The 26593-nt window shown below is 46.5% G+C and overlaps 1 protein-coding gene across 1 annotated transcript in view; it reads left to right on the forward strand.

Annotated features, from left to right (window-relative positions):
• The window catches only part of LOC139758207 (protein O-linked-mannose beta-1,2-N-acetylglucosaminyltransferase 1-like), a 221241-nt gene that overhangs the window by 80059 nt on the left and 114589 nt on the right, over positions 1-26593 (forward strand). Inside the window, exons 3-6 of the mRNA XM_071679450.1 lie at positions 2243-2319; positions 12268-12450; positions 23238-23475; positions 23572-23699. Coding sequence (XP_071535551.1) covers positions 2243-2319; positions 12268-12450; positions 23238-23475; positions 23572-23699 — 626 coding nt within the window. The remainder of the gene's footprint in view (positions 1-2242; positions 2320-12267; positions 12451-23237; positions 23476-23571; positions 23700-26593) is intronic.

The raw sequence follows: 26593 nt of genomic DNA on the forward strand, positions 1-26593 counted from the left end.
TAAGAGAGATGTGTGGAAATAAAAAGAGCGTGGTTGAGAGAGCAGAAGAGGTTGTTTTGAAGTGGTTTGGGGACATGGAGAGAATGAGTGAGGAAAGATTGACCAAGAGGATATATGTTTCGGAGGTGGAGGGAACGAGGAGAAGAGGGAGACCAAATTGGAGGTGGAAAGATGGAGTGAAAAAGATTTTGTGTGATCGTGGCCTGAACATGCAGGAGGGTGAAAGGAGGGCAAGGAATAGAGTGAATTGGAGCGATGTGGTATACCGGGGTTGACGTGCTGTCAGTGGATTGAATCAAGGCATGTGAAGCGTCTGGGGTAAACCATGGAAAGCTGTGTAGGTATGTATATTTGCGTGTGTGGACGTATGTATATACATGTGTATGGGGGGGAGTTGGGCCATTTCTTTCGTCTGTTTCCTTGCGCTACCTCGCAAACGCGGGAGACAGCGACAAAGTATAATAAAAAAAAATAATAAAATAATATATATATATATATATATATATATATATATATATATATATATATATATATATATATATATATATATATATATATATATATATATATTATCATTATCATTATCATAATATTATACTTAATCGTCTTCTCCCTCGTCAGCGAGATAGCGCAAGAAAACAGACGAGGAATGGCCCAACCCACCCATGTACACATGTATATACATAAATGCCCATACACGCACTTATACATACATATACATTTCTACGTATACATACATATAAATTCACAGACATATACATATATACACCCGTACATATTCATACTTTCTGTCTTCATCCATTTCGTCGCCACCCCGCCACACATGAAATGGTATCCACATCTCATCCTTTGCAGCTAGGTAGCGCCAGGAAATGGCAGAGAAAGCCACATTCGTTAACCCTCGGTTTCTTGCTGTCATGTGTAATGCACTGAAACCACAGCTCCATTTCCACATCCAGGCCCCTCAGACCTTTCCATGTTTTACCCCAAACGTTTCACATGCCCTGGTTCAATCCATTGACAGCACGTCGACCTCAGTTTACCACATCGCTCTAATTCTCTATCTTCCTTGCACGCTTTTCACCCTCCTGTATGTTCAGGCCCTGATCGCTCAAGATCTTTTTCCCTACATAATTCCACCTCAAGTTTGGTCTCTCGCCTCTCTTTGGTCCCTCCTCCTCGGACACATATATCCTCTTTGTAAATCTTTCCTCTTTCATCTCTCCATGTGGCCAAACCATTTCAACACACCCTCTTTTGCTCTCTCAACCACACTCTTTTTATTACCTTACATCTCTCTTACACTCTGTTTACTTACTCGATCAAGCCACCTCACATATTGTCCTCAAACATTTAATTTCCAACACATCCACCCTTCTCAGAACCCTACCTATAGCCCATGCCTCGCAACCATATAACATTATTGGAACCCTTATTCCTTCAAACATACTCATTTTTGCTTGCTGAGGTAATGTTCTCTCCTTCTATTTAACGTTCCCAGAACCTTCGCCCTCTCCACCGCCCTGTGACTCACTTCCGCTTCCATGTTTCCATCCGCTGCTAAGTCCACTTCCAGATATATAAAATACTTCACTTCCTCTAGTCTTCCTCCATTCAAACTTACCTCTAAATCAACTTGCCCCTCAACCCTGCTGAATCGAATAACCTTGCTCTTATTCATATTTGCTCTGAACTTTATCCTTTCACAGACTTACCAAACTCAGTCACCAACTTACGCAGTTTCTCACGAGAATCAGCCACCAGCGATGTATCATCAGCGAACGACTACTGACTCACTTCCCAAGCCCTCTCATCCAGAACAGACTGCATAATTGCCCCTCTCTTCAAAATTCTTGCATTCACTTCCCTAACCACCCCATCCATAAACAAATTAAACAACCATAGAGACATCAAGTACCCCTGCCGCAAACCGACATTCACTGGGAACCAATCACTTTCCTGTCTTCCTACCTGTACACATTCCTTACATCCTTGGTAAAAACGTTTCACCGGTAATAGCAATTTACCTCTCACGCCATACACTCTTAAAACCTCCTACAAAGCATCTGTATCCACCCTATCATATGCCATAAATGTTAAATACAAATCCATCTGTTTTTCTAATCATGTCTCACCGGTGTTCCCGTCTGTTCTCCCGTCTTACACTCTTTATTTACCTCCTTCCAAAACATCTTTTTACTCTCCCTAACATTTAATGATACTCTCTAACCCCAATTCACAGACATGATGGAGAACTCCCTCTCTGTGACGGTGCACGCCAACTACAGCAGCGTTCTCGTCCTTAGGGACCAGCAGCCTGTGAGTACTGGGTACTGGATCGTTTGAAAACTGGGCTCCGGGTCTTGTAAGTACTGGACATTGAAGCTTGTGAATATTGGTCGTCAGAGCCTGTGAGTACTGGGTACTGGAGGATGTGAGAATTTTGCTCTAGAGCTTGTGATTATTAGGTGTTGGAACATGTGAGAATGGAGCACTAGAGCATGTGTTCACTGGGTCCTAGAGCATGTGAAAATAGAGCTCTAGAGCCTGTGATTACTGGTGACTGGATCACGTGAGAATGGAGCTCTAGGGTCTGCGATAACTGGGTATTGGAGCATGTGAGAATGGAGCTCTAGAGCCTGTGATTACTGGGTCCAGGAGCATGTGAAAATGGAGCTCTAGGGTCTGGGATTACTGGTCACTGGAGCATGTGAGAATGGAGCTCTGGAGCCTGTGATTACTGGGTCCTGGAGCATGTGAAAATGGAGAGTATGGAGCTCTAGAGCCTGTGATTACTGGGTCCTGGAGCATGTGAGAATGGAGCTCTGGAGCCTGTGATTACTGGGTATTGGAGCATGTGAGAATGGAGCTCTAGAGCCTGTGATTACTGGGTCCTGGAGCATGTGAAAATGGAGAGTATGGAGCTCTAGAGCCTGTGATTACTGGGTCCTGGAGCATGTGAGAATGGAGCTCTGGAGCCTGTGATTACTGGGTATTGGAGCATGTGAGAATGGAGCTCTAGAGCCTGTGATTACTGGGTCCTGGAGCATGTGAAAATGGAGAGTATGGAGCTCTAGAGCCTGTGATTACTGGGTCCTGGAGCATGTGAGAATGGAGCTCTGGAGCCTGTGATTACTGGGTATTGGAGCATGTGAGAATGGAGCTCTAGAGCCTGTGATTACTGGGTCCTGGAGCATGTGAAAATGGAGAGTATGGAGCTCTAGAGCCTGTGATTACTGGGTCCTGGAGCATGTGAGAATGGAGCTCTGGAGCCTGTGATTACTGGGTATTGGAGCATGTGAGAATGGAGCTCTAGAGCCTGTGATTACTGGGTCCTGGAGCATGTGAAAATGGAGAGTATGGAGCTCTAGAGCCTGTGATTACTGGGTCCTGGAGCATGTGAAAATGGAGAGTATGGAGCTCTAGAGCCTGTGATTACTGGGTCCTGGAGCATGTGAGAATGGAGCTCTGGAGCCTGTGATTACTGGGTATTGGAGCATGTGAGAATGGAGCTCTAGAGCCTGTGATTACTGGGTCCTGGAGCATGTGAAAATGGAGAGTATGGAGCTCTAGAGCCTGTGATTACTGGGTCCTGGAGCATGTGAGAATGGAGCTCTGGAGCCTGTGATTACTGGGTATTGGAGCATGTGAGAATGGAGCTCTAGAGCCTGTGATTACTGGGTCCTGGAGCATGTGAAAATGGAGCTCTAGGGTCTGGGATTACTGGTCACTGGAGCATGTGAGAATGGAGCTCTAGAGCCTGTGATTACTGGGTCCTGGAGCATATGAGAATGGAGCTCTGTAGTCTGTGGTTACTGGTACTGGAGCATATGAGAATGGAGCTCTGTAGTCTGTGGTTACTGGTACTGGAGCATATGAGAAATGGACTGTTATTATTTCTCTATTGCTTATCTACGCTTGCATTGCTAGTGTTCACGCTACTCACCTGTAACACTTTCGAGCCCGTAACGCACTCAGCTCTTTATTCATAACTGTAGTGTTTTTCCTCATCTGTTTACCATGAAGTTTAAAAGTACACCAGTTCAGTGTTTCATCGGGGCTAGTACTGAATAGCATTATAACCAGTTGAGGAGGGCTGGGCTGTTCCCAGGTTCTCCTTGAACGTCATCTCATGTCTGTTGATGCTGCTTTTACATCTGGACGTTTCTCTATTCCTTTCTGTAACACTTGCGGTGTCAAGTCCAACCTTCCCTCTGTAAAAGACCATCTGTCTAATTCTATGCCTGAGCTTCTCTCTGAAACCCAATGTCCAAGGCTGACTCTCCTCTGCACTATCAGATCTCCGACTATGATCTCTACCATCGCTCCCGTTCCAAGAGTGTTTGAGTTTTACTGTCGTGAAAAATAAGAACACCTATTGCTCGCCTCGCACATCTTGTCTCCCAATTTGAAGCCGTCTACCTCGAAATGTCTCCATTTTCTATAAGTTTGCTTCTATATTATGCATATTTTGCCCCAATCTCGTCCAACCGTGGACGATTCTTCAATCATTTCTCCTGCCAAAAAGATTCACTCCCTTAACATCCACGTAGTGATATTATTTAAGCTGGGAATTTTGATATAGACCACAAGGACTGATTAGGTTGGACACAGGATGATCCCGATGGAGTCAAGACATCTTCTCTTCTCCCTAACGATCTGGAACAGATGTTGAAACAGCTAACACGAGTTTTCAACTGTAACAACTAGTACTTAGACAACTAACTTTTTTCTGTTGTACCTCTCACTGTAAAGACAATATCCTCGCCCTGGTCCTGTAACTCTTTCTGTATTACTTTTTGGAGCCGGCAATTCTGGCTCTTCGGTAGGGCCTATTAGCCATCCCTGCGTAACCAGCCGGCATGACTTCAGCTGTGATGACCATATAGCGGAGGTTATCTTGGCTAGAGTGGAGTCCTACTGTCCTTCTACTAAAGCTTTATGCTCTCCAATCATAGTTTTATTGCTTTTGCTCTAATACCTATTGCATTACGGACATAACACATAGGTCCATGAAAGTCTCCCTCCTATGGACCCCCCTCCTTTTTCATTTCCGCTTGGAATCATTGCAGGTCTGTTTTACGTAAAGTTAAGCACACCCTCACGAGAAAAACATGTTCTGATCTGACTTCTAATGGTAAATCTTTCCGATTTTTTTGCAATAAGCGTTTTCAGTACCTTCTGTAATCTGTCCTCTCCTCTGCTTTCCACCTGATAAGTTTATGGCCGACTGGTAATGATACTGATCCTCTTGGCATCACCATATTCACCTCTAACTCCACTTTGTAATAGTTTCACGTCTAGTTTACCTTCCCAGATCTCCTCCTACGCTGGACCTATGCCCTCTCCTGTATTATCCTCGCACAAAGTAGTTCAATTATTTCCCAGCCTCAAGTGGGCAAGACATATGGTGTAGACGGCATACCTGCTCGAAGTAGTGTGCCTCTGAGCTAGCTCCGATACCGTACTCACCTATTTAGTTTCTTATAAAATCGTAAACTGTCCTTACTTGTCCGCATACATTGGTTCTAATCCTTAAACTATCTCCCCATTCCCTTTAAGTCTGCTGTCTCCAACGTCTTTGAAACTGTTTCTAGCTCTCACTTTCTGAAACGCTAACAATCCTTTCTTTTACACTACCATTACGACTTTGACGGTGCAACGTGTTCTATTTATCCCTCATGTGTGACTCACCTCTGGTCCTTCTATCTCAGGAAGTCTGATGATTGTTGAGTCGTGGACCTCGATATCTCCAAAGCATTTGACGCGGTTTGGCACAGTTCTGCTTTCTAATCATCAGTCTTTTGGGCTTTCCTGCCTCTTTCTGTTGTCCAGTGCAATGCTTTGTCTCTAGTTGGCCCATTGCAGTAGCCATGCAGTGCCATCCCCCACTTATCCTACCAACAGTGGTGTCCCTAAGGGTTCTGTCCTTTCATCTACTCTTTTCCTTTTCTCCATAAATGATCTCAACATCTGGTTCTGTCTGTGGACCTCCGTGGTGTAGCGGTTAGCGGTTCTTACCGCAACGCATTCTACGGTTCTACAGGCTCGAGTGCACAGGTTCGAATCCTGGTTACGGCAGTCGGTTCACCTCTGCGCTTTGGTCCATAAAAGGAGTACCTAGTTCAGGATATATATATATATATATATATATCTTTTCTTTCAAACTATTCGCCATTTCCCGCATTAGCGAGGTAGCGTTAAGAACAGAGGACTGGGCCTTTGAGGGAATACCCTCACCTGGCCCAATTCTCTGTTCCTTCTTTTGGAAAATTATATATATATATATATATATATATATATATATATATATATATATATATATATATATATATACATAGATATAATGATATATATATATATATATATATATATATATATATATATATATATATATATATATATATATATATATATATATATTTCTTTTCTTTTCTTTTAAACTATTCGCCATTTCCCGCGTCAGCAAGGTAGCGTTAAGAACAGAGGACTGAGCCTCTGAGGGAATATCTCCACTTGGCCCCCTCCTCCGCTCCCTCATTAGGAAATCCATAAACGAGAGGGGAGGATTTCCAGCCCCCCGCTCCCTTCCCTTTTAGTTGCCTTCTACGACACGCAGGGAATACGTGGGAAGTATTCTTTCTCCCCTATCCCAGGGATATATATATATATATATATATATATATATATATATATATATATATATATATATATATATATATATATATATATATAATTTTTTATTTTTTACTTGCTTTGTCGCTGTCTCCCGCGTTTGCGAGGTAGCGCAAGGAAACAGACGAAAGAAATCGCCCAACTCACCCTCATACACATGTATATACATACACGTCCACACACGCAAATATACATACCCATACATCTCAATGTACACATTTATATACACACACAGACATATACATATATACACATGCACACAATTCATACTGTCTGCCTTTATTCATTCCCATCGCCACCTCGCCACACATGGAATAACATCCCCCTCCCGCCTCATGTGTGCGAGGTAGCGCTAAGAAAGACAACAAAGGCCCCATTCGTTCACACTCAGTCTCTAGCTGTCATGTAATAATGCCCGAAACCACAGCTCCCTTTCCACATCCAGGCCCCACACAACTTTCCATGGTTTACCCCAGACGCTTCACATGCCCTGATTCAATCCACTGACAGCAAGTCGACCCCGGTATACCACATCGATCCAATTCACTCTATTCCTTGCACGCCTTTCACCCTCCTGCATGTTCAGGCCCCGATCACACAAATCTTTTTCACTCCATCTTTCCACCTCCAATTTGGTCTCCCACTTTTCCTCGTTCCCTCCACCTCCGACACATATATCCTCTTGGTCAATCTTTCCTCACTCATTCTCTTCATGTGCCCAAACCATTTCAAAACACCCTCTTCTGCTCTCTCAACCACGCTCTTTTTATTTCCACACATCTCTCTTACCCTTACGTTACTTACTCGATTAAACCACCTCACACCACATATTGTCCTCAAACATCTCTTTTCCAGCACATCCACCCTCCTGCGCACAACTCTATCCATAGCCCACGCCTCGCAACCATACAACATTGTTGGAACCACTATTCCTTCAAACATACCCATTTTTGCTTTCCGAGATAATGTTCTCGTCTTCCACACATTCTTCAAGGCTGCCAGGATTTTCGCCCCCTCCCCCACCCTATGATTCACTTCCGCTTCCATGGTTCCATCCACTGCCAGCTCCACTCCCAGATATCTAAAACACTTTACTTCCTCCAGTTTTTCTCCATTCAAACTTATCTCCCAGTTGACTTGACCCTCAACCCTACTGTACCTAATAACCTTGCTCTTATTCACATTTACTCTTTACTTTCTTCTTTCGCACACTTTACCAAACTCAGTCACCACTTCTGCAGTTTCTCACATGAATCAGCCACCAACGCTGTATCATCAGCGAACAACAACTGACTCACTTCCCAAGCTCCCTCATCCCCAACAGACTTCATACTTGCCCCTCTTTCCAAAACTCTTGCATTCACCTCCCTAACAACCCCATCCATAAACAAATTAAACAACCATGGAGACATCACACACCCCTGCCGCAAACCTACATTCACTGAGAACCAATCACTTTCCTCTCTTCCTACACGTACACATGCCATACATCCTCGATAAAAACTTTTCACTGCTTCTAACAACTTGCCTCCCACACCATATATTCTTAAAACCTTCCTCAGAGGGTTTTATCAACTCTTTCATATGCCTTCTCCAGATCCATAAATGCTACATACAAATCCATTTGCTTTTCTAAGTATTTCTCACATACATTCTTCAAAGCAAACACCTGATCCACACATCCTCTACCACTTCTGAAACCACACTGCTCTTCCCCAGTCTGATGCTCTGTACATGCCTTCACCCTCTCAATCAATACCCTCCCATATAATTTACCAGGAATACTCAACAAACTTATACCTCAGTAATTTGAGCACTCACTCTTATCCCCTTTGCCTTTGTACAATGGCACTATGCACGCATTCCGCCAATCCTCAGGCACCTCACATACATTAGATAACCTTACCAACCAGTCAACAATACAGTCACCCCCTTTTTTAATAAATTCCACTGCAATACCATCCAAACCTGCAGCCTTGCCGGCTTTCATCTTCCGCAAAGCTTTTACTACCTCTTCTCTATTTACCAAATCATTTTCCCTAACCCTCTCACTTTTCACACCACCTCGACCTCGAGTGGGGGAGGAATGGGACGTATTTAGGGAAGCAGTGATGGCTTGCGCAAAAGATGCTTGTAGCATGAGAAGCGTGGGAGGTGGGTTGATTAGAAAGGGTAGTGAGTGGTGGGATGAAGAAGTAAGATTATTAGTGAAAGAGAAGAGAGAGGCATTTGGACGATTTTTGCAGGGAAAAAATGCAAATGAGTGGGAGATGTATAGAAGAAAGAGACAGGAGGTCAAGAGAAAGGTGCAAGAGGTGAAAAAGAGGGCAAATGAGAGTTGGGGTGAGAGAGTATCATTAAATTTTAGGGAGAATTAAAAGATGTTCTGGAAGGAGGTAAATAAAATGCGTAAGACAAGGGAGCAAATGGAACTTCAGTGAAGGGCGCAAATGGGGAGGTGATAACAAGTAGTGGTGATGTGAGAAGGAGATGGAGTGAGTATTTTGAAGGTTTGTTGAATGTGTTTGATATATATATATATATATATATATATATATATATATATATATATATATATATATATATATATATATATATATATATATATATATATATATCCCTGGGGATAGGGGAGAAAGAATACTTCCCACGTATTCCCCGCGTGTCGTAGAAGGCGACTAAAAGGGGAGGGAGCGGGGGGCTGGAAATCCTACCCTCACGTTTTTTTTTTAATTTTCCAAAAGAAGGAACAGAGAATTGGGCCAGGTGAGGGTATTCCCTCAAGGCCCAGTCCTCTGTTCTTAACGCTACCTCGCTAATGCGGGAAATGGCGAATAGTTTGAAAGAAAGAAAATATATATATATATATATATATATATATATATATATATATATATATATATATATATATATATATATATATATATATATATATATATATATATATATATATATATATATATATGTATATATATATATATATATATATATATATATATATATATATATATATATATATATATATATATATATATATATATATATATATATATATATATATATATATATATATATATATATATATATATATATATATATATATATATATATATATATATATATATATCATTAAATTTTAGGGAGGATAAAAAGATGTTCTGGAAGGAGGTAAATAAAGTGCGTAAGACAAGGGAGCAAATGGGAACTTCAGTGAAGGGCGCAAATGGGGAGGTGATAACTAGTGGTGATGTGAGAAGGGGATGGAGTGAGTATTTCGAAGGTTTGTTGAATGTGTTTGATGATAGAGTGGCAGATATAGGGTGTTTTGGTCGAGGTGGTGTGCAAAGTGAGAGGGTTAGGGAAAATGATTTGGTAAACAGAGAAGAGGTAGTGAAAGCTTTGCGGAAGATGAAAGCCGGCAAGGCAGCAGGTTTGGATGGTATTGCAGTGGAATTTATTAAAAAAGGGGGTGACTGTATTGTTGACTGGTTGGTAAGGTTATTTAATGTATGTATGACTCATGGTGAGGTGCCTGAGGATTGGCGGAATGCGTGCATAGTGCCATTGTACAAAGGCAAAGGGGATAAGAGTGAGTGCTCAAATTACAGAGGTATAAGTTTGTTGAGTATTCCTGGTAAATTATATGGGAGGGTATTGATTGAGAGGGTGAAGGCATGTACAGAGCATCAGATTGGGGAAGAGCAGTGTGGTTTCAGAAGTGGTAGAGGATGTGTGGATCAGGTGTTTGCTTTGAAGAATGTATGTGAGAAATACTTAGAAAAGCAAATGGATTTGTATGTAGCTTTTATGGATCTGGAGAAGGCATATGATAGAGTTGATAGAGATGCTCTGTGGAAGGTATTAAGAATATATGGTGTGGGAGGAAAGTTGTTAGAAGCAGTGAAAAGTTTTTATCGAGGATGTAAGGCATGTGTACGTGTAGGAAGAGAGGAAAGTGATTGGTTCTCAGTGAATGTAGGTTTGCGGCAGGGGTGAGTAATGTCTCCATGGTTGTTTAATTTGTTTATGGATGGGGTTGTTAGGGAGGTAAATGCAAGAGTTTTGGAAAGGGGGGCAAGTATGAAGTCTGTTGGGGATGAGAGAGCTTGGGAAGTGAGTCAGTTGTTGTTCGCTGATGACACAGCGCTGGTGGCTGATTCATGTGTGAAACTGCAGAAGCTGGTGACTGAGTTTGGTAAAGTGTGTGGAAGAAGAAAGTTAAGAGTAAATGTGAATAAGAGCAAGGTTATTAGGTACAGTAGGGTTGAGGGTCAAGTCAATTGGGAGGTGAGTTTGAATGGAGAAAAACTGGAGGAAGTGAAGTGTTTTAGATATCTGGGAGTGGATCTGGCAGCGGATGGAACAATGGAAGCGGAAGTGGATCATAGGGTGGGGGAGGGGGCGAAAATTCTGGGGGCCTTGAAGAATGTGTGGAAGTCGAGAACATTATCTCGGAAAGCAAAAATGGGTATGTTTGAAGGAATAGTGGTTCCAACAATGTTGTATGGTTGCGAGGCGTGGGCTATGGATAGAGTTGTGCGCAGGAGGATGGATGTGCTGGAAATGAGATGTTTGAGGACAATGTGTGGTGTGAGGTGGTTTGATCGAGTGAGTAACGTAAGGGTAAGAGAGATGCGTGGAAATAAAAAGAGCGTGGTTGAGAGAGCAGAAGAGGGTGTTTTGAAGTGGTTTGGGCACATGGAGAGGATGAGTGAGGAAAGATTGACCAAGAGGATATATGTGTCGGAGGTGGAGGGAACAAGGAGAAGAGGGAGACCAAATTGGAGGTGGAAAGATGGAGTGAAAAAGATTTTGTGTGATCGGGGCCTGAACATGCAGGAGGGTGAAAGGAGGGCAAGGAATAGAGTGAATTGGAGCGATGTGGTATACCGGGGCTGACGTGCTGTCAGTGGATTGAATCAAGGCATGTGAAGCGTCTGGGGTAAACCATGGAAAGCTGTGTAGGTATGTATATTTGCGTGTGTGGACGTATGTATATACATGTGTATGGGGGGGGGGTTGGGCCATTTCTTTCGTCTGTTTCCTTGCGCTACCTCGCAAACGCGGGAGACAGCGACAAAGTATAAAAAAATAGAAAATATATATATATATATATATATATATATATATATATATATATATATATATATATATATATATCGGCAGCGGGGGTTAGAAAGTTTCTAAAAGAGGAAAAAGATGAAGGAGTCACGCGAGGAGTGCTCATCCTCCTCGAAGGCTCAGATTGGGGTGTCTAAATGTGTGTGGATGTAACCAAGATGTGAAAAAAGGAGAGATAGGTAGTATGTTTGAGGAAAGGAACCTGGATGTTTTGGCTCTGAGTGAAACGAAGCTCAAGGGTAAAGGGGAAGAGTGGTTTGGGAATGTCTTGGGAGTAAGGTGCTACCTGTAGCAGACTACTATGGCGAAACCTGCAGCAGACTACTATGATACCACTAGTAGCAGACTACTATGGTTCTACCTGTAGCATACTACTATGCTGCTACCTGTAGCAGACTACTATGCTGCTACCTGTAGCAGACTACAATGTTACTATCTGTAGCAGTCTACCATGGAAGTACGTGTTTGCAGGTGTATGGGTACGAAGCAGGGACCAGTGGTGAAGGTGGAGTGCACGTGTTGGTGATGCACGCCAGTACGGGTCACGTTATGATGGCACGACATTTCCGCACGTACCAGCCAGCCGAGCAACATGGCTTGCACGGCTGCCTGGACTCCCTACAGCCTGGGCGTCTGCTGGTTCTACTTGGTATGGTGAGTATTGCCTCTCCTTCTCCAGCTTCAGGTGTTGGAGGAGGTGGTGTGGTGGAGCAGGGAGAGGTGTGGTGGAGGTATGGTTGGGGGTAACTGTGATGGAGGAGATATGGAAGGGAAGGTGGTGTGATACACGACAAGGTGGTATGAAGGAGAATGTGTGGTTGGGAGGAGCTGGTAGTTTGGAAGTGGAGGTGTGGTGGAAAAGGTGTTTTGGTGATGGAAAAGATGTGGTGGAGGAGCAGGTGTGGTGTAGGAGGAGATATAATAAAGAAATGAGGTGGTGTGCTGGAGGAAGCAGGTGGAGTAAGGAATAGGAGGAAGGAGGTGGTGTGTGGAAGAGAAGGAAGGAGTTAGTGTGTGGAAGTGGAGGAAGGAAGTGGTATGTGGAAGAGGAGGTATAGATGAGGAAGTACGTGATGCGTGGAAGAGGAGATATAGAGGAGGAAGGAGGTGGTGTGTGGTAGAGGAGGAGGGAGATGGTGTGTGGTAGATGAGGAGGGAGGTGGTGTGTGGTAGAGTAGGAAGGAGGTGGTGTGTGGTAGAGTAGGAAGGAGGTGGTTGTGTGGTAGATGAGGAGGGAGGTGGTGTGTGGTAGAGTAGGAAGGAGGTGGTGTGTGGTAGAGTAGGAAGGAGGTGGTTGTGTGGTAGAGGAGGAGGGAGATGGTGTGTGGTAGAGTAGGATGGAGGTGGGTGTGTGATGGAGGTGGAAGGAGGTGGTTGTGTGGTAGAGTAGGATGGAGGTGGTGTGTGGTAGAGTAGGGAGGAGGTGGTTGTGTGGTAGAGGAGGAAGGAGGTGGATGTGTGGTAGAGGAGGAAGGAGGTGGATGTGTGGTAGAGGAGGAGGGAGGTGGTGTGTGGTAGAGGAGGAAGGAGGTAGGTGTGTGGTAGAGGAGGAAGGAGGTGGTGTGTGGTAGAGCAGGAGGGAGGTGGTGTGTGGTGGACGTGTTTGGAAAGTATATATATAACATCAGCATTTCCCATGTTTTCCAAAGCTTCAATAATCTTATTTAATGGTCAAGTGACTGAGAGAGGCAAGATGTTCCCGTGCTGTAACCACGTTGTCCTGGATTATGTGGACTGTTGTTCACTTCCATAAATTCAATCAAGTCGTCTGTTACGTCTCTCTCGTAGCTTTTGGTAATATGCTATGGCCGTGTTATCGGTCGATAGATTTTCTGAGATTACTTTACATCCAATCTTTGTGAAGTGGGGACGATATTGAGTCACTTTCAGACTCTTTCCTTTTCTCTTCAGAGGAGGTCTAATGATCGTGTAAGATGTGTTTTTGCATTTCTTCATGGAGACTGAGTTCCAGGAGTTCGGTCCTGGGGCAGAGTGCACGGGCATACTCTCAATAGCCCTCTCAAAATCCTGTGGTGAAGGAGGTGGTGATAACCGTCGTGTTTAGGAAGGTACGTTCAGGAAGAAAGAAAGTGTGTTGGTTTACTTTGTCTGTGATTATACTGACAGTGACCATCGCTTCATATAGCTGCTTTAGAAGCTTCTCTGTAAATGTACCCGATTTTGTTTTTAGGAGGAGGTGTGGTTGGGAGGAGCTGGTAGGTTGGAAGTGGAGGTGTGGTGGAAAAGGTCTTGTGATGATGGAAAAGATGTGGTGGAGGAGCAGGTGTGGAGTAGGAGGAGATATAACAAAGAAATGAGGTGGTGTGCTGGAGGAAGCAGGTGGAGTAAGGAATAGGAGGAAGGAGGTGGTGTGTGGAAGAGAAGGAAGGAGTTAGTGTGTGGAAGTGGAGGAAGGAAGTGGTATGTGGAAGAGGAGGTATAGATGAGGAAGTACGTGATGCGTGGAAGAGGAGATATAGAGGAGGAAGGAGGTGGTGTGTGGTAGAGGAGGAATGAGATGGTGTGTGGTAGATGAGGAGGGAGGTGGTGTGTGGTAGATGAGGAGGGAGGTGTTGTGTGGTAGAGGAGGAATGAGGTGGTGTGTGGTAGAGGAGGAATGAGGTGGTGTGTGGTAGATGAGGAGGGAGGTGGTGTGTGGTAGATGAGGAGGGAGGTGGTGTGTGGTAGAGGAGAAAGGAGGTGGGTGTGTGGTAGAGGAGGAAGGAGGTGGTGTGTGATAGGGGAAGAAGGAGGTGGTGTGTGGTAGAGGAGGAAGGAGGTGGTGTGTGGTAGATGAGGAGGGAGGTGGTGTGTGGTAGAGGAGGAAGGAGGTGGTGTGTGGTAGATGAGGAGGGAGGTGGTGTGTGATAGGGGAAGAAGGAGGTGGTGTGTGGTAGAGGAGAAAGGAGGTGGGTGTGTGGTAGAGGAGGAAGGTGGTGTGTGATAGGGGAAGAAGGAGGTGGTGTGTGGTAGAGGAGGAAGGAGGTGGGTGTGTGGTAGAGGAGAAAGGAGGTGGGTGTGTGGTAGAGGAGGAAGGAGGTGGTGTGTGATAGGGGAAGAAGGAGGTGGTGTGAGGTAGAGGAGGAAGGAGGTGGTGTATGGTAGAGGAGGAAGGAGGTGGAGTGTGGTAGAGGAGGAAGGAGGTGGAGTGTGGTAGAGGAGAAGGGAGGTGGTGTGTGGTAGAGGAGGAAGGAGGTGGAGTGTGGTAGAGGAGGAGGGAGGTGGTGTGTGGTAGAGTAGGGAGGAGGTGGTTGTGTGGTAGAGGAGGAAGGAGGTGGTGTGTGATAGGGGAAGAAGGAGGTGGTGTGAGGTAGAGGAGAAAGGAGATGGTCGTGTGGTAGAGGAGGAAGGAGTTGGTGTGTGATAGGGGAAGAAGGAGGTGGTGTGTGGTAGAGGAGAAAGGAGGTGGGTGTGTGGTAGAGGAGGAAGGAGGTGGTGTGTGATAGGGGAAGAAGGAGGTGGTGTGAGGTAGAGGAGAAAGGAGGTGGTCGTGTGGTAGAGGAGGAAGGAGGTGGTGTCTGGTAGAGGAGGATGGAGGTGGTTGTGTGGTAGAGGAGGAAGGAGGTGGTGTGTGATAGGGGAAGAAGGAGGTGGTGTGTGGTAGAGGAGGAAGGAGGTGGTGTGTGATAGGGGAAAAAGGAGGTGGTGTGAGGTAGAGGAGAAAGGAGGTGGTCGTGTGGTAGAGGAGGAAGGAGGTGGTGTCTGGTAGAGGAGGATGGAGGTGGTTGTGTGGTAGAGGAGGAGGGAGGTGGTGTGTGATAGGGGAAGAAGGAGGTGGTGTGTGGTAGAGGAGGAAGGAGGTGGTGTGTGATAGGGGAAGAAGGAGGTGGTGTGTGGTAGAGGAGGAAGGAGGTGGTGTGTGATAGGGGAAGAAGGAGGTGGTGTGTGGTATAGGAGGAAGGAGGTGGGTGTGTGGTAGAGGAGGAAGGAGGTGGTGTTTGGTAGAGGAGGATGGAGGTGGTGTGTGGTAGAGGAGGAAGGAGGTGGTGTGTGGTAGAGGAGGAAGGAGATGGTGTGTGGTAGAGGAGGAAGGAGGTGGATTGTGGTAGAGGAGGAAGGAGGTGGTGTGTGATAGGGGAAGAAGGAGGTGGTGTGTGGTAGAGGAGAAAGGAGGTGGGTGTGTGGTAGAGTAGGAAGGAGGTGGTGTGTGGTAGAGTAGGAAGGAGGTGGAGTGTGGTAGAGGAGGAAGGAGGTCGTGTGTGATAGGGGAAGAAGGAGGTCGTGTGTGGTAGAAGAGGAAGGAGGTGGAGTGTGGGAGAGGAGGAAGGAGATGGAGTGTGGTAGAGGAGAAAGGAGGTGGGTGTGTGGTGGAGGAGGAAGGAGGTGGTGTGTGGTAGAGGAGGAAGGAGGTGGAGTGTGGGAGAGGAGGAAGGAGATGGAGTGTGGGAGAGGAGAAAGGAGGTGGGTGTGTGGTGGAGGAGGAAGGAGGTGGTGTGTGGTAGAGGAGGAAGGAGGTGGTTGTGTGGTAGAGGAGGAGGGAGGTGGTGTGTGGTAGAGCAGGAGGGAGGTGGTGTGTGGTAGAGGAGGATGGAGGTGGTGTGTGGTAGAGGAGGAAGGAGATGGTGTGTGGTAGAGGAGGAATGAGGTGGTGTGTGGTAGATGAGGATGGAGGTGGTGTGTGGTAGAGGAGGAAGGAGGTGGTTGTGTGGTAGAGTAGGAAGGAGGTGGTGTGTGGTAGAGGAGGGAGGTGGTTGTGTGGTAGAGGAGGAGGGAGGTGGTGTGTGGTAGATGAGGAGGGAGGTGGTGTGTGGTAGAGGAGGAAGGAGGTGGTTGTGTGGTAGAGTAGGAAGGAGGTGGTGTGTCGTAGAGTAGGGAGGAAGTGGTGTGTGGTAGAGGAGGGAAGTGGTTGTGTGGTAGATGAGGAGGGAGGTGGTGTGTGGTAGAGTAGGGAGGAAGTGGTGTGTGGTAGAGGAGGGAGGTGGTTGTGTGGTAGAGTAGGAAGGAGGTGGTGTGTTTTAGAGTAGGGAGGAGGTGGTGTGTGGTAGAGGAGGAAGGAGGTGGTGTGTGGTAGAGGAGAAAGGAGGTGGGTGTGTGGTAGAGGAGGAAGGAGGTGGATGTGTGGTAGATGAGGAGGGAGGTGGGTGTGTGGTAGATGAGGAGGGAGGTGGTTGTGTGGTAGAGGAGGAAGGAGGTGGTTGTGTGGTAGAGGAGGAAGGAGGTGGATGTGTGGTAGAGGAGGAAGGAGGTGGATGTGTGGTAGAGGAGGAAGGAGGTAGGTGTGTGGTAGAGGAGGAAGGAGGTGGTGTGTGGTAGAGCAGGAGGGAGGTGGTGTGTGGTGGACGTGTTTGGAAAGTATATATATAACATCAGCATTTCCCATGTTTTCCAAAGCTTCAATAATCTTATTTAATGGTCAAGTGACTGAGAGAGGCAAGATGTTCCCGTGCTGTAACCACGTTGTCCTGGATTATGTGGACTGTTGTTCACTTCCATAAATTCAATCAAGTCGTCTGTTACGTCTCTCTCGTAGCTTTTGGTAATATGCTATGGCCGTGTTATCGGTCGATAGATTTTCTGAGATTACTTTACATCCAATCTTTGTGAAGTGGGGACGATATTGAGTCACTTTCAGACTCTTTCCTTTTCTCTTCAGAGGAGGTCTAATGATCGTGTAAGATGTGTTTTTGCATTTCTTCATGGAGACTGAGTTCCAGGAGTTCGGTCCTGGGGCAGAGTGCACGGGCATACTCTCAATAGCCCTCTCAAAATCCTGTGGTGAAGGAGGTGGTGATAACCGTCGTGTTTAGGAAGGTACGTTCAGGAAGAAAGAAAGTGTGTTGGTTTACTTTGTCTGTGATTATACTGACAGTGACCATCGCTTCATATAGCTGCTTTAGAAGCTCCTCTGTAAATGTACCCGATTTTGTTTTTAGGAGGAGGTGTGGTTGGGAGGAGCTGGTAGGTTGGAAGTGGAGGTGTGGTGGAAAAGGTCTTGTGATGATGGAAAAGATGTGGTGGAGGAGCAGGTGTGGAGTAGGAGGAGATATAACAAAGAAATGAGGTGGTGTGCTGGAGGAAGCAGGTGGTGTAAGGAATAGGAGGAAGGAGGTGGTGTGTGGAAGAGAAGGAAGGAGTTAGTGTGTGGAAGTGGAGGAAGGAAGTGGTATGTGGAAGAGGAGGTATAGATGAGGAAGTACGTGATGCGTGGAAGAGGAGATATAGAGGAGGAAGGAGGCGGTGTGTGGTAGAGGAGGAATGAGGTGGTGTGTGGTAGATGAGGAGGGAGGTGGTGTGTGGTAGATGAGGAGGGAGGTGTTGTGTGGTAGAGGAGGAATGAGGTGGTGTGTGGTAGAGGAGGAATGAGGTGGTGTGTGGTAGATGAGGAGGGAGGTGGTGTGTGGTAGATGAGGAGGGAGGTGGTGTGTGGTAGAGGAGAAAGGAGGTGGGTGTGTGGTAGAGGAGGAAGGAGGTGGTGTGTGATAGGGGAAGAAGGAGGTGGTGTGTGGTAGAGGAGGAAGGAGGTGGTGTGTGGTAGATGAGGAGGGAGGTGGTGTGTGGTAGAGGAGGAAGGAGGTGGTGTGTGGTAGATGAGGAGGGAGGTGGTGTGTGATAGGGGAAGAAGGAGGTGGTGTGTGGTAGAGGAGAAAGGAGGTGGGTGTGTGGTAGAGGAGGAAGGTGGTGTGTGATAGGGGAAGAAGGAGGTGGTGTGTGGTAGAGGAGGAAGGAGGTGGGTGTGTGGTAGAGGAGAAAGGAGGTGGGTGTGTGGTAGAGGAGGAAGGAGGTGGTGTGTGATAGGGGAAGAAGGAGGTGGTGTGAGGTAGAGGAGGAAGGAGGTGGTGTATGGTAGAGGAGGAAGGAGGTGGAGTGTGGTAGAGGAGGAAGGAGGTGGAGTGTGGTAGAGGAGGAGGGAGGTGGTGTGTGGTAGAGGAGGAAGGAGGTGGAGTGTGGTAGAGGAGGAGGGAGGTGGTGTGTGGTAGAGTAGGGAGGAAGTGGTGTGTGGTAGAGGAGGGAGGTGGTTGTGTGGTAGAGTAGGAAGGAGGTGGTGTGTTTTAGAGTAGGGAGGAGGTGGTGTGTGGTAGAGGAGGAAGGAGGTGGTGTGTGGTAGAGGAGAAAGGAGGTGGGTGTGTGGTAGAGGAGGAAGGAGGTGGATGTGTGGTAGATGAGGAGGGAGGTGGGTGTGTGGTAGATGAGGAGGGAGGTGGTTGTGTGGTAGAGGAGGAAGGAGGTGGTTGTGTGGTAGAGGAGGAAGGAGGTGGATGTGTGGTAGAGGAGGAAGGAGGTGGATGTGTGGTAGAGGAGGAGGGAGGTGATGTGTAGTAGAGGAGGAAGGAGGTAGGTGTGTGGTAGAGGAGGAAGGAGGTGGTGTGTGGTAGAGCAGGAGGGAGGTGGTGTGTGGTGGACGTGTTTGGAAAGTATATATATAACATCAGCATTTCCCATGTTTTCCAAAGCTTCAATAATCTTATTTAATGGTCAAGTGACTGAGAGAGGCAAGATGTTCCCGTGCTGTAACCACGTTGTCCTGGATTATGTGGACTGTTGTTCACTTCCATAAATTCAATCAAGTCGTCTGTTACGTCTCTCTCGTAGCTTTTGGTAATATGCTATGGCCGTGTTATCGGTCGATAGATTTTCTGAGATTACTTTACATCCAATCTTTGTGAAGTGGGGACGATATTGAGTCACTTTCAGACTCTTTCCTTTTCTCTTCAGAGGAGGTCTAATGATCGTGTAAGATGTGTTTTTGCATTTCTTCATGGAGACTGAGTTCCAGGAGTTCGGTCCTGGGGCAGAGTGCACGGGCATACTCTCAATAGCCCTCTCAAAATCCTGTGGTGAAGGAGGTGGTGATAACCGTCGTGTTTAGGAAGGTACGTTCAGGAAGAAAGAAAGTGTGTTGGTTTACTTTGTCTGTGATTATACTGACAGTGACCATCGCTTCATATAGCTGCTTTAGAAGCTCCTCTGTAAATGTACCCGATTTTGTTTTTAGGAGGAGGTGTGGTTGGGAGGAGCTGGTAGGTTGGAAGTGGAGGTGTGGTGGAAAAGGTCTTGTGATGATGGAAAAGATGTGGTGGAGGAGCAGGTGTGGAGTAGGAGGAGATATAACAAAGAAATGAGGTGGTGTGCTGGAGGAAGCAGGTGGTGTAAGGAATAGGAGGAAGGAGGTGGTGTGTGGAAGAGAAGGAAGGAGTTAGTGTGTGGAAGTGGAGGAAGGAAGTGGTATGTGGAAGAGGAGGTATAGATGAGGAAGTACGTGATGCGTGGAAGAGGAGATATAGAGGAGGAAGGAGGCGGTGTGTGGTAGAGGAGGAATGAGGTGGTGTGTGGTAGATGAGGAGGGAGGTGGTGTGTGGTAGATGAGGAGGGAGGTGTTGTGTGGTAGAGGAGGAATGAGGTGGTGTGTGGTAGAGGAGGAATGAGGTGGTGTGTGGTAGATGAGGAGGGAGGTGGTGTGTGGTAGATGAGGAGGGAGGTGGTGTGTGGTAGAGGAGAAAGGAGGTGGGTGTGTGGTAGAGGAGGAAGGAGGTGGTGTGTGATAGGGGAAGAAGGAGGTGGTGTGTGGTAGAGGAGGAAGGAGGTGGTGTGTGGTAGATGAGGAGGGAGGTGGTGTGTGGTAGAGGAGGAAGGAGGTGGTGTGTGGTAGATGAGGAGGGAGGTGGTGTGTGATAGGGGAAGAAGGAGGTGGTGTGTGGTAGAGGAGAAAGGAGGTGGGTGTGTGGTAGAGGAGGAAGGTGGTGTGTGATAGGGGAAGAAGGAGGTGGTGTGTGGTAGAGGAGGAAGGAGGTGGGTGTGTGGTAGAGGAGAAAGGAGGTGGGTGTGTGGTAGAGGAGGAAGGAGGTGGTGTGTGATAGGGGAAGAAGGAGGTGGTGTGAGGTAGAGGAGGAAGGAGGTGGTGTATGGTAGAGGAGGAAGGAGGTGGAGTGTGGTAGAGGAGGAAGGAGGTGGAGTGTGGTAGAGGAGGAGGGAGGTGGTGTGTGGTAGAGGAGGAAGGAGGTGGAGTGTGGTAGAGGAGGAGGGAGGTGGTGTGTGGTAGAGTAGGGAGGAGGTGGTTGTGTGGTAGAGGAGGAAGGAGGTGGTGTGTGATAGTGGAAGAAGGAGGTGGTGTGAGGTAGAGGGGAAAGGAGATTGTCGTGTGGTAGAGGAGGAAGGAGTTGGTGTGTGATAGGGGAAGAAGGAGGTGGTGTGTGGTAGAGGAGAAAGGAGGTGGGTTTGTGGTAGAGGAGGAAGGAGGTGGTGTGTGATAGGGGAAGAAGGAGGTGGTGTGAGGTAGAGGAGAAAGGAGGTGGTCGTGTGGTAGAGGAGGAAGGAGGTGGTGTCTGGTAGAGGAGGAAGGAGGTGGTTGTGTGGTAGAGGAGGAAGGAGGTGGTGTGTGATAGGGGAAGAAGGAGGTGGTGTGTGGTAGAGGAGAAAGGAGGTGGGTGTGTGGTAGAGGAGGAAGGAGGTGGTGTGTGATAGGGGAAGAAGGAGGTGGTGTGTGGTAGAGGTGGAAGGAGGTGGTCGTGTGGTAGAGGAGGAAGGAGGTGGTGTCTGGTAGAGGAGGATGGAGGTGGTTGTGTGGTAGAGGAGGAGGAGGTGGTGTGTGATAGGGGAAGAAGGAGGTGGTGTGTGGTAGAGGAGGAATGAGGTGGTGTGTGGTAGATGAGGATGGAGGTGGTGTGTGGTAGAGGAGGAAGGAGGTGGTTGTGTAGTAGAGTAGGAAGGAGGTGGTGTGTGGTAGAGGAGGGAGGTGGTTGTGTGGTAGAGGAGGAGGAGGTGGTGTGTGGTAGATGAGGGGGGAGGTGGTGTGTGGTAGAGGAGGAAGGAGGTGGTTGTGTGGTAGAGTAGGAAGGAGGTGGTGTGTCGTAGAGTAGGGAGGAAGTGGTGTGTGGTAGAGGAGGAGGAGATGGTTGTGTGGTAGATGAGGAGGGAGGTGGTGTGTGGTAGAGTAGGAGGAAGGTGTGTGTGGTAGAGTAGGAAGGAGGTGGTTGTGTGGTAGAGTGAGGAAGGAGGTGGTGTGTGTTAGAGTAGGAGGAGGTGGGTGTGGTAGAGTAGGAAGGAGGTGGTGTGTGGTAGAGGAGGAGGGAGATGGTGTGTGGTAGAGTAGGATGGAGGTGGGTGTGTGATGGAGGTGGAAGGAGGTGGTTGTGTGGTAGAGTAGGATGGAGGTGGTGTGTGGTAGAGTAGGGAGGAGGTGGTTGTGTGGTAGAGGAGGAAGGAGGTGGATGTGTGGTAGAGGAGGAAGGAGGTGGATGTGTGGTAGAGGAGGAGGGAGGTGGTGTGTGGTAGAGGAGGAAGGAGGTAGGTGTGTGGTAGAGGAGGAAGGAGGTGGTGTGTGGTAGAGCAGGAGGGAGGTGGTGTGTGGTGGACGTGTTTGGAAAGTATATATATAACATCAGCATTTCCCATGTTTTCCAAAGCTTCAATAATCTTATTTAATGGTCAAGTGACTGAGAGAGGCAAGATGTTCCCGTGCTGTAACCACGTTGTCCTGGATTATGTGGACTGTTGTTCACTTCCATAAATTCAATCAAGTCGTCTGTTACGTCTCTCTCGTAGCTTTTGGTAATATGCTATGGCCGTGTTATCGGTCGATAGATTTTCTGAGATTACTTTACATCCAATCTTTGTGAAGTGGGGACGATATTGAGTCACTTTCAGACTCTTTCCTTTTCTCTTCAGAGGAGGTCTAATGATCGTGTAAGATGTGTTTTTGCATTTCTTCATGGAGACTGAGTTCCAGGAGTTCGGTCCTGGGGCAGAGTGCACGGGCATACTCTCAATAGCCCTCTCAAAATCCTGTGGTGAAGGAGGTGGTGATAACCGTCGTGTTTAGGAAGGTACGTTCAGGAAGAAAGAAAGTGTGTTGGTTTACTTTGTCTGTGATTATACTGACAGTGACCATCGCTTCATATAGCTGCTTTAGAAGCTCCTCTGTAAATGTACCCGATTTTGTTTTCAGGATAGCTAATGAGGTTTGCAGTCTTCGCTTCGCGTTTTGCATATGAGTAGAAAGTTATAGGTTTTTTATTATTTCATCGATGGCTCTTTTCTCTTCGTTCTTTTCCGGTGTTTCGTAAGACGTTTTGAGTTCATGTTCTGTGTGCGTTACTTCCTCTGATGTGTTTGCAATTCTTTTTCACATCCTGTAAAAGTACTCGTTTCTCGCTCTGCTGTAAACTGTTAAGCCGTGGAGGTTTGGTAGAGGAGCGATGAAGGTGAAGGCGTGGTGAATGGAGAGGTGTTTTGGTGAAGGAAGTATGGTAGAGGAGAAGGTTTGGTGTAGAAGGAGGAGGTGTGGTAGAGGAAGAGGTGCAGTTAGGGGAAAAAGGTGTGGTAGATGAATGTAGCAATTTTAGATAAGCCGAGGAAACTTATTGATCAACATCCCGTACGTAGTTTATGCATTTGGTAATTTCTGAAGCACTTTTTAATAACATGGGATTTAAGGCCACACGCACCTTCAAACTGACGTGATGCTTTTTTTCAATTTGTTTTTTACTTTCTTGTGTCGGTCACAGCCGCCCTTTATGACGTATATGTGGCCTGAGGGCGTGGAGGCCCTGTTGCAGCAGGGGGCTACGCTGGTGCCTCGGGTAACGCTTGGTGAGCTCTGGGTAATGGTTACCCTCACGGGACACAGACGTGGCTTCACCTTGCATGGAGGGAGGGTCCTGGCGGAGACCGTGGCCACACGAGAGGGCGCCAGGGCTGGTCCAGCTTTGCGATTGGAAGTGGACGTCATCATGGCAACAGAAGGTGGGTACTAGCCAGACATGGGGAAACTCAGTCCTATGCTCTGCTGTTGTTCTTAAGAACGTCCTTATAGTACTGACTGTGGCTGGTGTGTTGCAGGTGGGTGGTGTGGGCGGGAAGGAACGAAGCACCAAGCAGCCCACGCACGTTTCTGTGACACCTACGAAGGATATGGTGCTCTCTGCCAGTGTGATGGGCCCTACAACCCTGCCCTCCATCCGCCTCCCGTTAGTACTTCTCTCATCTTTTATATGTCCCTTCGGAGGATGGGAACACATTGTCTTGGTTATACTTCTTGTTGTTACTTGTCCCTCCAGCGATCAGCAGCTGATCCCTGATGTAACGTTGTGTTTAACCTGAACTTTTAGACGCATCTTAATCGCCACTGGTGATGAGGGTTTAGTGAAGGTAAAGATGCTGTAAAGATGAGGGTGCAGTAAAAATGACATTTGTCTTGATCCGTAAGGTCAGTTCAAAGGCCTGTGGTGTAGAGGGTTTAATGAAGATATAAGCGTGTCGTGAAGATGAAGGTGTCGTGAAGACGGCGTTTCATCTGCAGCGTAAAAGTGTTGCAAAGATGCATGTGGTTTATGTCTGGAGTGAACATGGTGTGTGACAGTATGGAGGATGGTACTCCATTCGTTCCCTAATGTTTACGTTTTTATTTGATTTCAATGTTGTCAAGTTCACCCTCACCAGGATCAGAGTCGGTGTGAGGCAACGTCCTGTCCAGGTTCATATCTGGTCACAGGCCGTCATGTGATGGGGCTCGTCCAAGCTGGGACCTGATGATCTCAAACAGACAACAGTAGCGTCACTGCTACTACTACATCAGAAGGATTCATTACTGGTCGTCTGCTGTGGACAAGACTGACATGCCATATTGATCTACAAGTTGTTGCGCATATTTATGCATACACACACACACACACACACACACACACACACATATATATATATATATATCACATACAAAGCTCCATCAGCCAGGATCGAACCTGGGACCCCTTGTGCAAGAGGCCTCTTGCACAAGGGGTCCCAGGTTCGATCCTGGCTGATGGAGCTTTGTATGTTCTATGAAGGTGCGCGTTCATATACACTTTATTCGTATATATATATATATATATACATATATATATATATATATATATATATATATATATATATATATATATATATATATATATATATATTTTTTTTTTTTTGCTTTGTCGCTGTCTCCCCCGTTTTCGAGGTAGCGCAAGGAAACAGACGAAAGAAATGGCCCAACCCACCCCCATACACATGTATATACATACGTCCACACACGCAAATATACATACCTACACAGCTTTCCATGTTTACCCCAGACGCTTCACATGCCTTGATTCAATCCACTGACAGCACGTCAACCCCGGTATACCACATCGCTCCAATTCACTCTATTCCTTGCCCTCCTTTCACCCTCCTGCATGTTCAGGCCCCGATCACACAAAATCTTTTTCACTCCATCTTTCCACCTCCAATTTGGTCTCCCTCTTCTCCTCGTTCCCTCCACCTCTGACACATATATTCTCTTGGTCAATCTTTCCTCACTCATTCTCTCCATGTGCCCGAACCATTTCAAAACACCCTCTTCTGCTCTCTCAACCACGCTCTTTTTATTTCCACACATCTCTCTTACCCTTACGTTACTTACTCGATCAAACCACCTCACACCACATATTGTCCTCAAACATCTCATTTCCAGCACATCCATCCTCCTGCGCACAACTCTATCCATAGCCCACGTCTCGCAACCATACAACATTGTTGGAACCACTATTCCTTCAAACATACCCATTTTTGCTTTCCGAGATAATGTTCTCGACTTCCACACATTCTTCAAGGCTCCCAGAATTTTCGCCCCCTCCCCCACCCTATGATCCACTTCCGCTTCCATGGTTCCATCCGCTGCCAGATCCACTCCCAGATATCTAAAACACTTTACTTCCTCCAGTTTTTCTCCATTCAAACTCACCACCCAATTGACTTGACCCTCAACCCTACTGTACCTAATAACCTTGCTCTTATTCACATTTACTCTTAACTTTCTTCTTTCACACACTTTACCAAACTCAGCCACCAGCTTCTGCAGTTTCTCACATGAATCAGCCACCAACGCTGTATCATCAGCGAACAACAACTGACTCACTTCCCAAGCTCTCTCATCCCCAACAGACTTCATACTTGCCCCTCTTTCCAAAACTCTTGCATTCACCTCCCTAACAACCCAATCCATAAACAAATTAAACAACCATGGAGACATCAAACACCCGTGCCGCAAACCTACATTCACTGAGAACCAATCACTTTCCTCTCTTCTTACACGTACACATGCCTTACATCCTCGATAAAAACTTTTCACTGCTTCTAACAACTTTCCTCCCACACCATATATTCTTAATACCTTCCACAGAGCATCTCTATCAACTCTATCATATGCCTTCTCCAGATCCATAAATGCTACATACAAATCCATTTGCTTTTCTAAGTATTTCTCACATACATTCTTCAAAGCAAATACCTGATCCACACATCCTCTACCACTTCTGAGGCAAGACATGCCAGAAAGACCGGATTTCTACCTGATATGTTGCATATATTCATGAGGAGAGTAATGAATGACGATGATATCAAATTTACAAGGAGGTGTAGAGGAGCTCCAGAGTTGGTCTGACACATGGTTGATATTTACCCGAAATAACTGCAAAATAATGAATATGGGACACAATGAAGGAAGGACTCCATATGGGTAAACAAATTGGCAGGTAAGAAGTTACATGTCCCAGTCTGTGGACTTGGAAATTGATAATGCACCCAACATGTTTACAGAACACCACGCCAGGAGAACAGTGTCGAAGACAAACAATCTGCTCGTATATATTCCAACTGCTTCAGGGACATTCATGAGAAATTCACTAAGGAATATACAACGTGTGTTAGACCTGATTAAAGTATGCATCTTAAGTATGAGTATCATGCTTGAAAGTACAAATAGAACTAATAAGAAATGTCAACAAGAAGGTAACAGAAAATGGTACCTTTGATAAGAGCTGAGTTACAGGTAGAGGTAAAAAGCCAAAAATTTGCCCTCTACGAA

Source organism: Panulirus ornatus, chromosome 29 (assembly GCF_036320965.1).
Source record: "Panulirus ornatus isolate Po-2019 chromosome 29, ASM3632096v1, whole genome shotgun sequence".
Taxonomy (NCBI): Eukaryota; Metazoa; Arthropoda; class Malacostraca; order Decapoda; family Palinuridae; genus Panulirus; species Panulirus ornatus.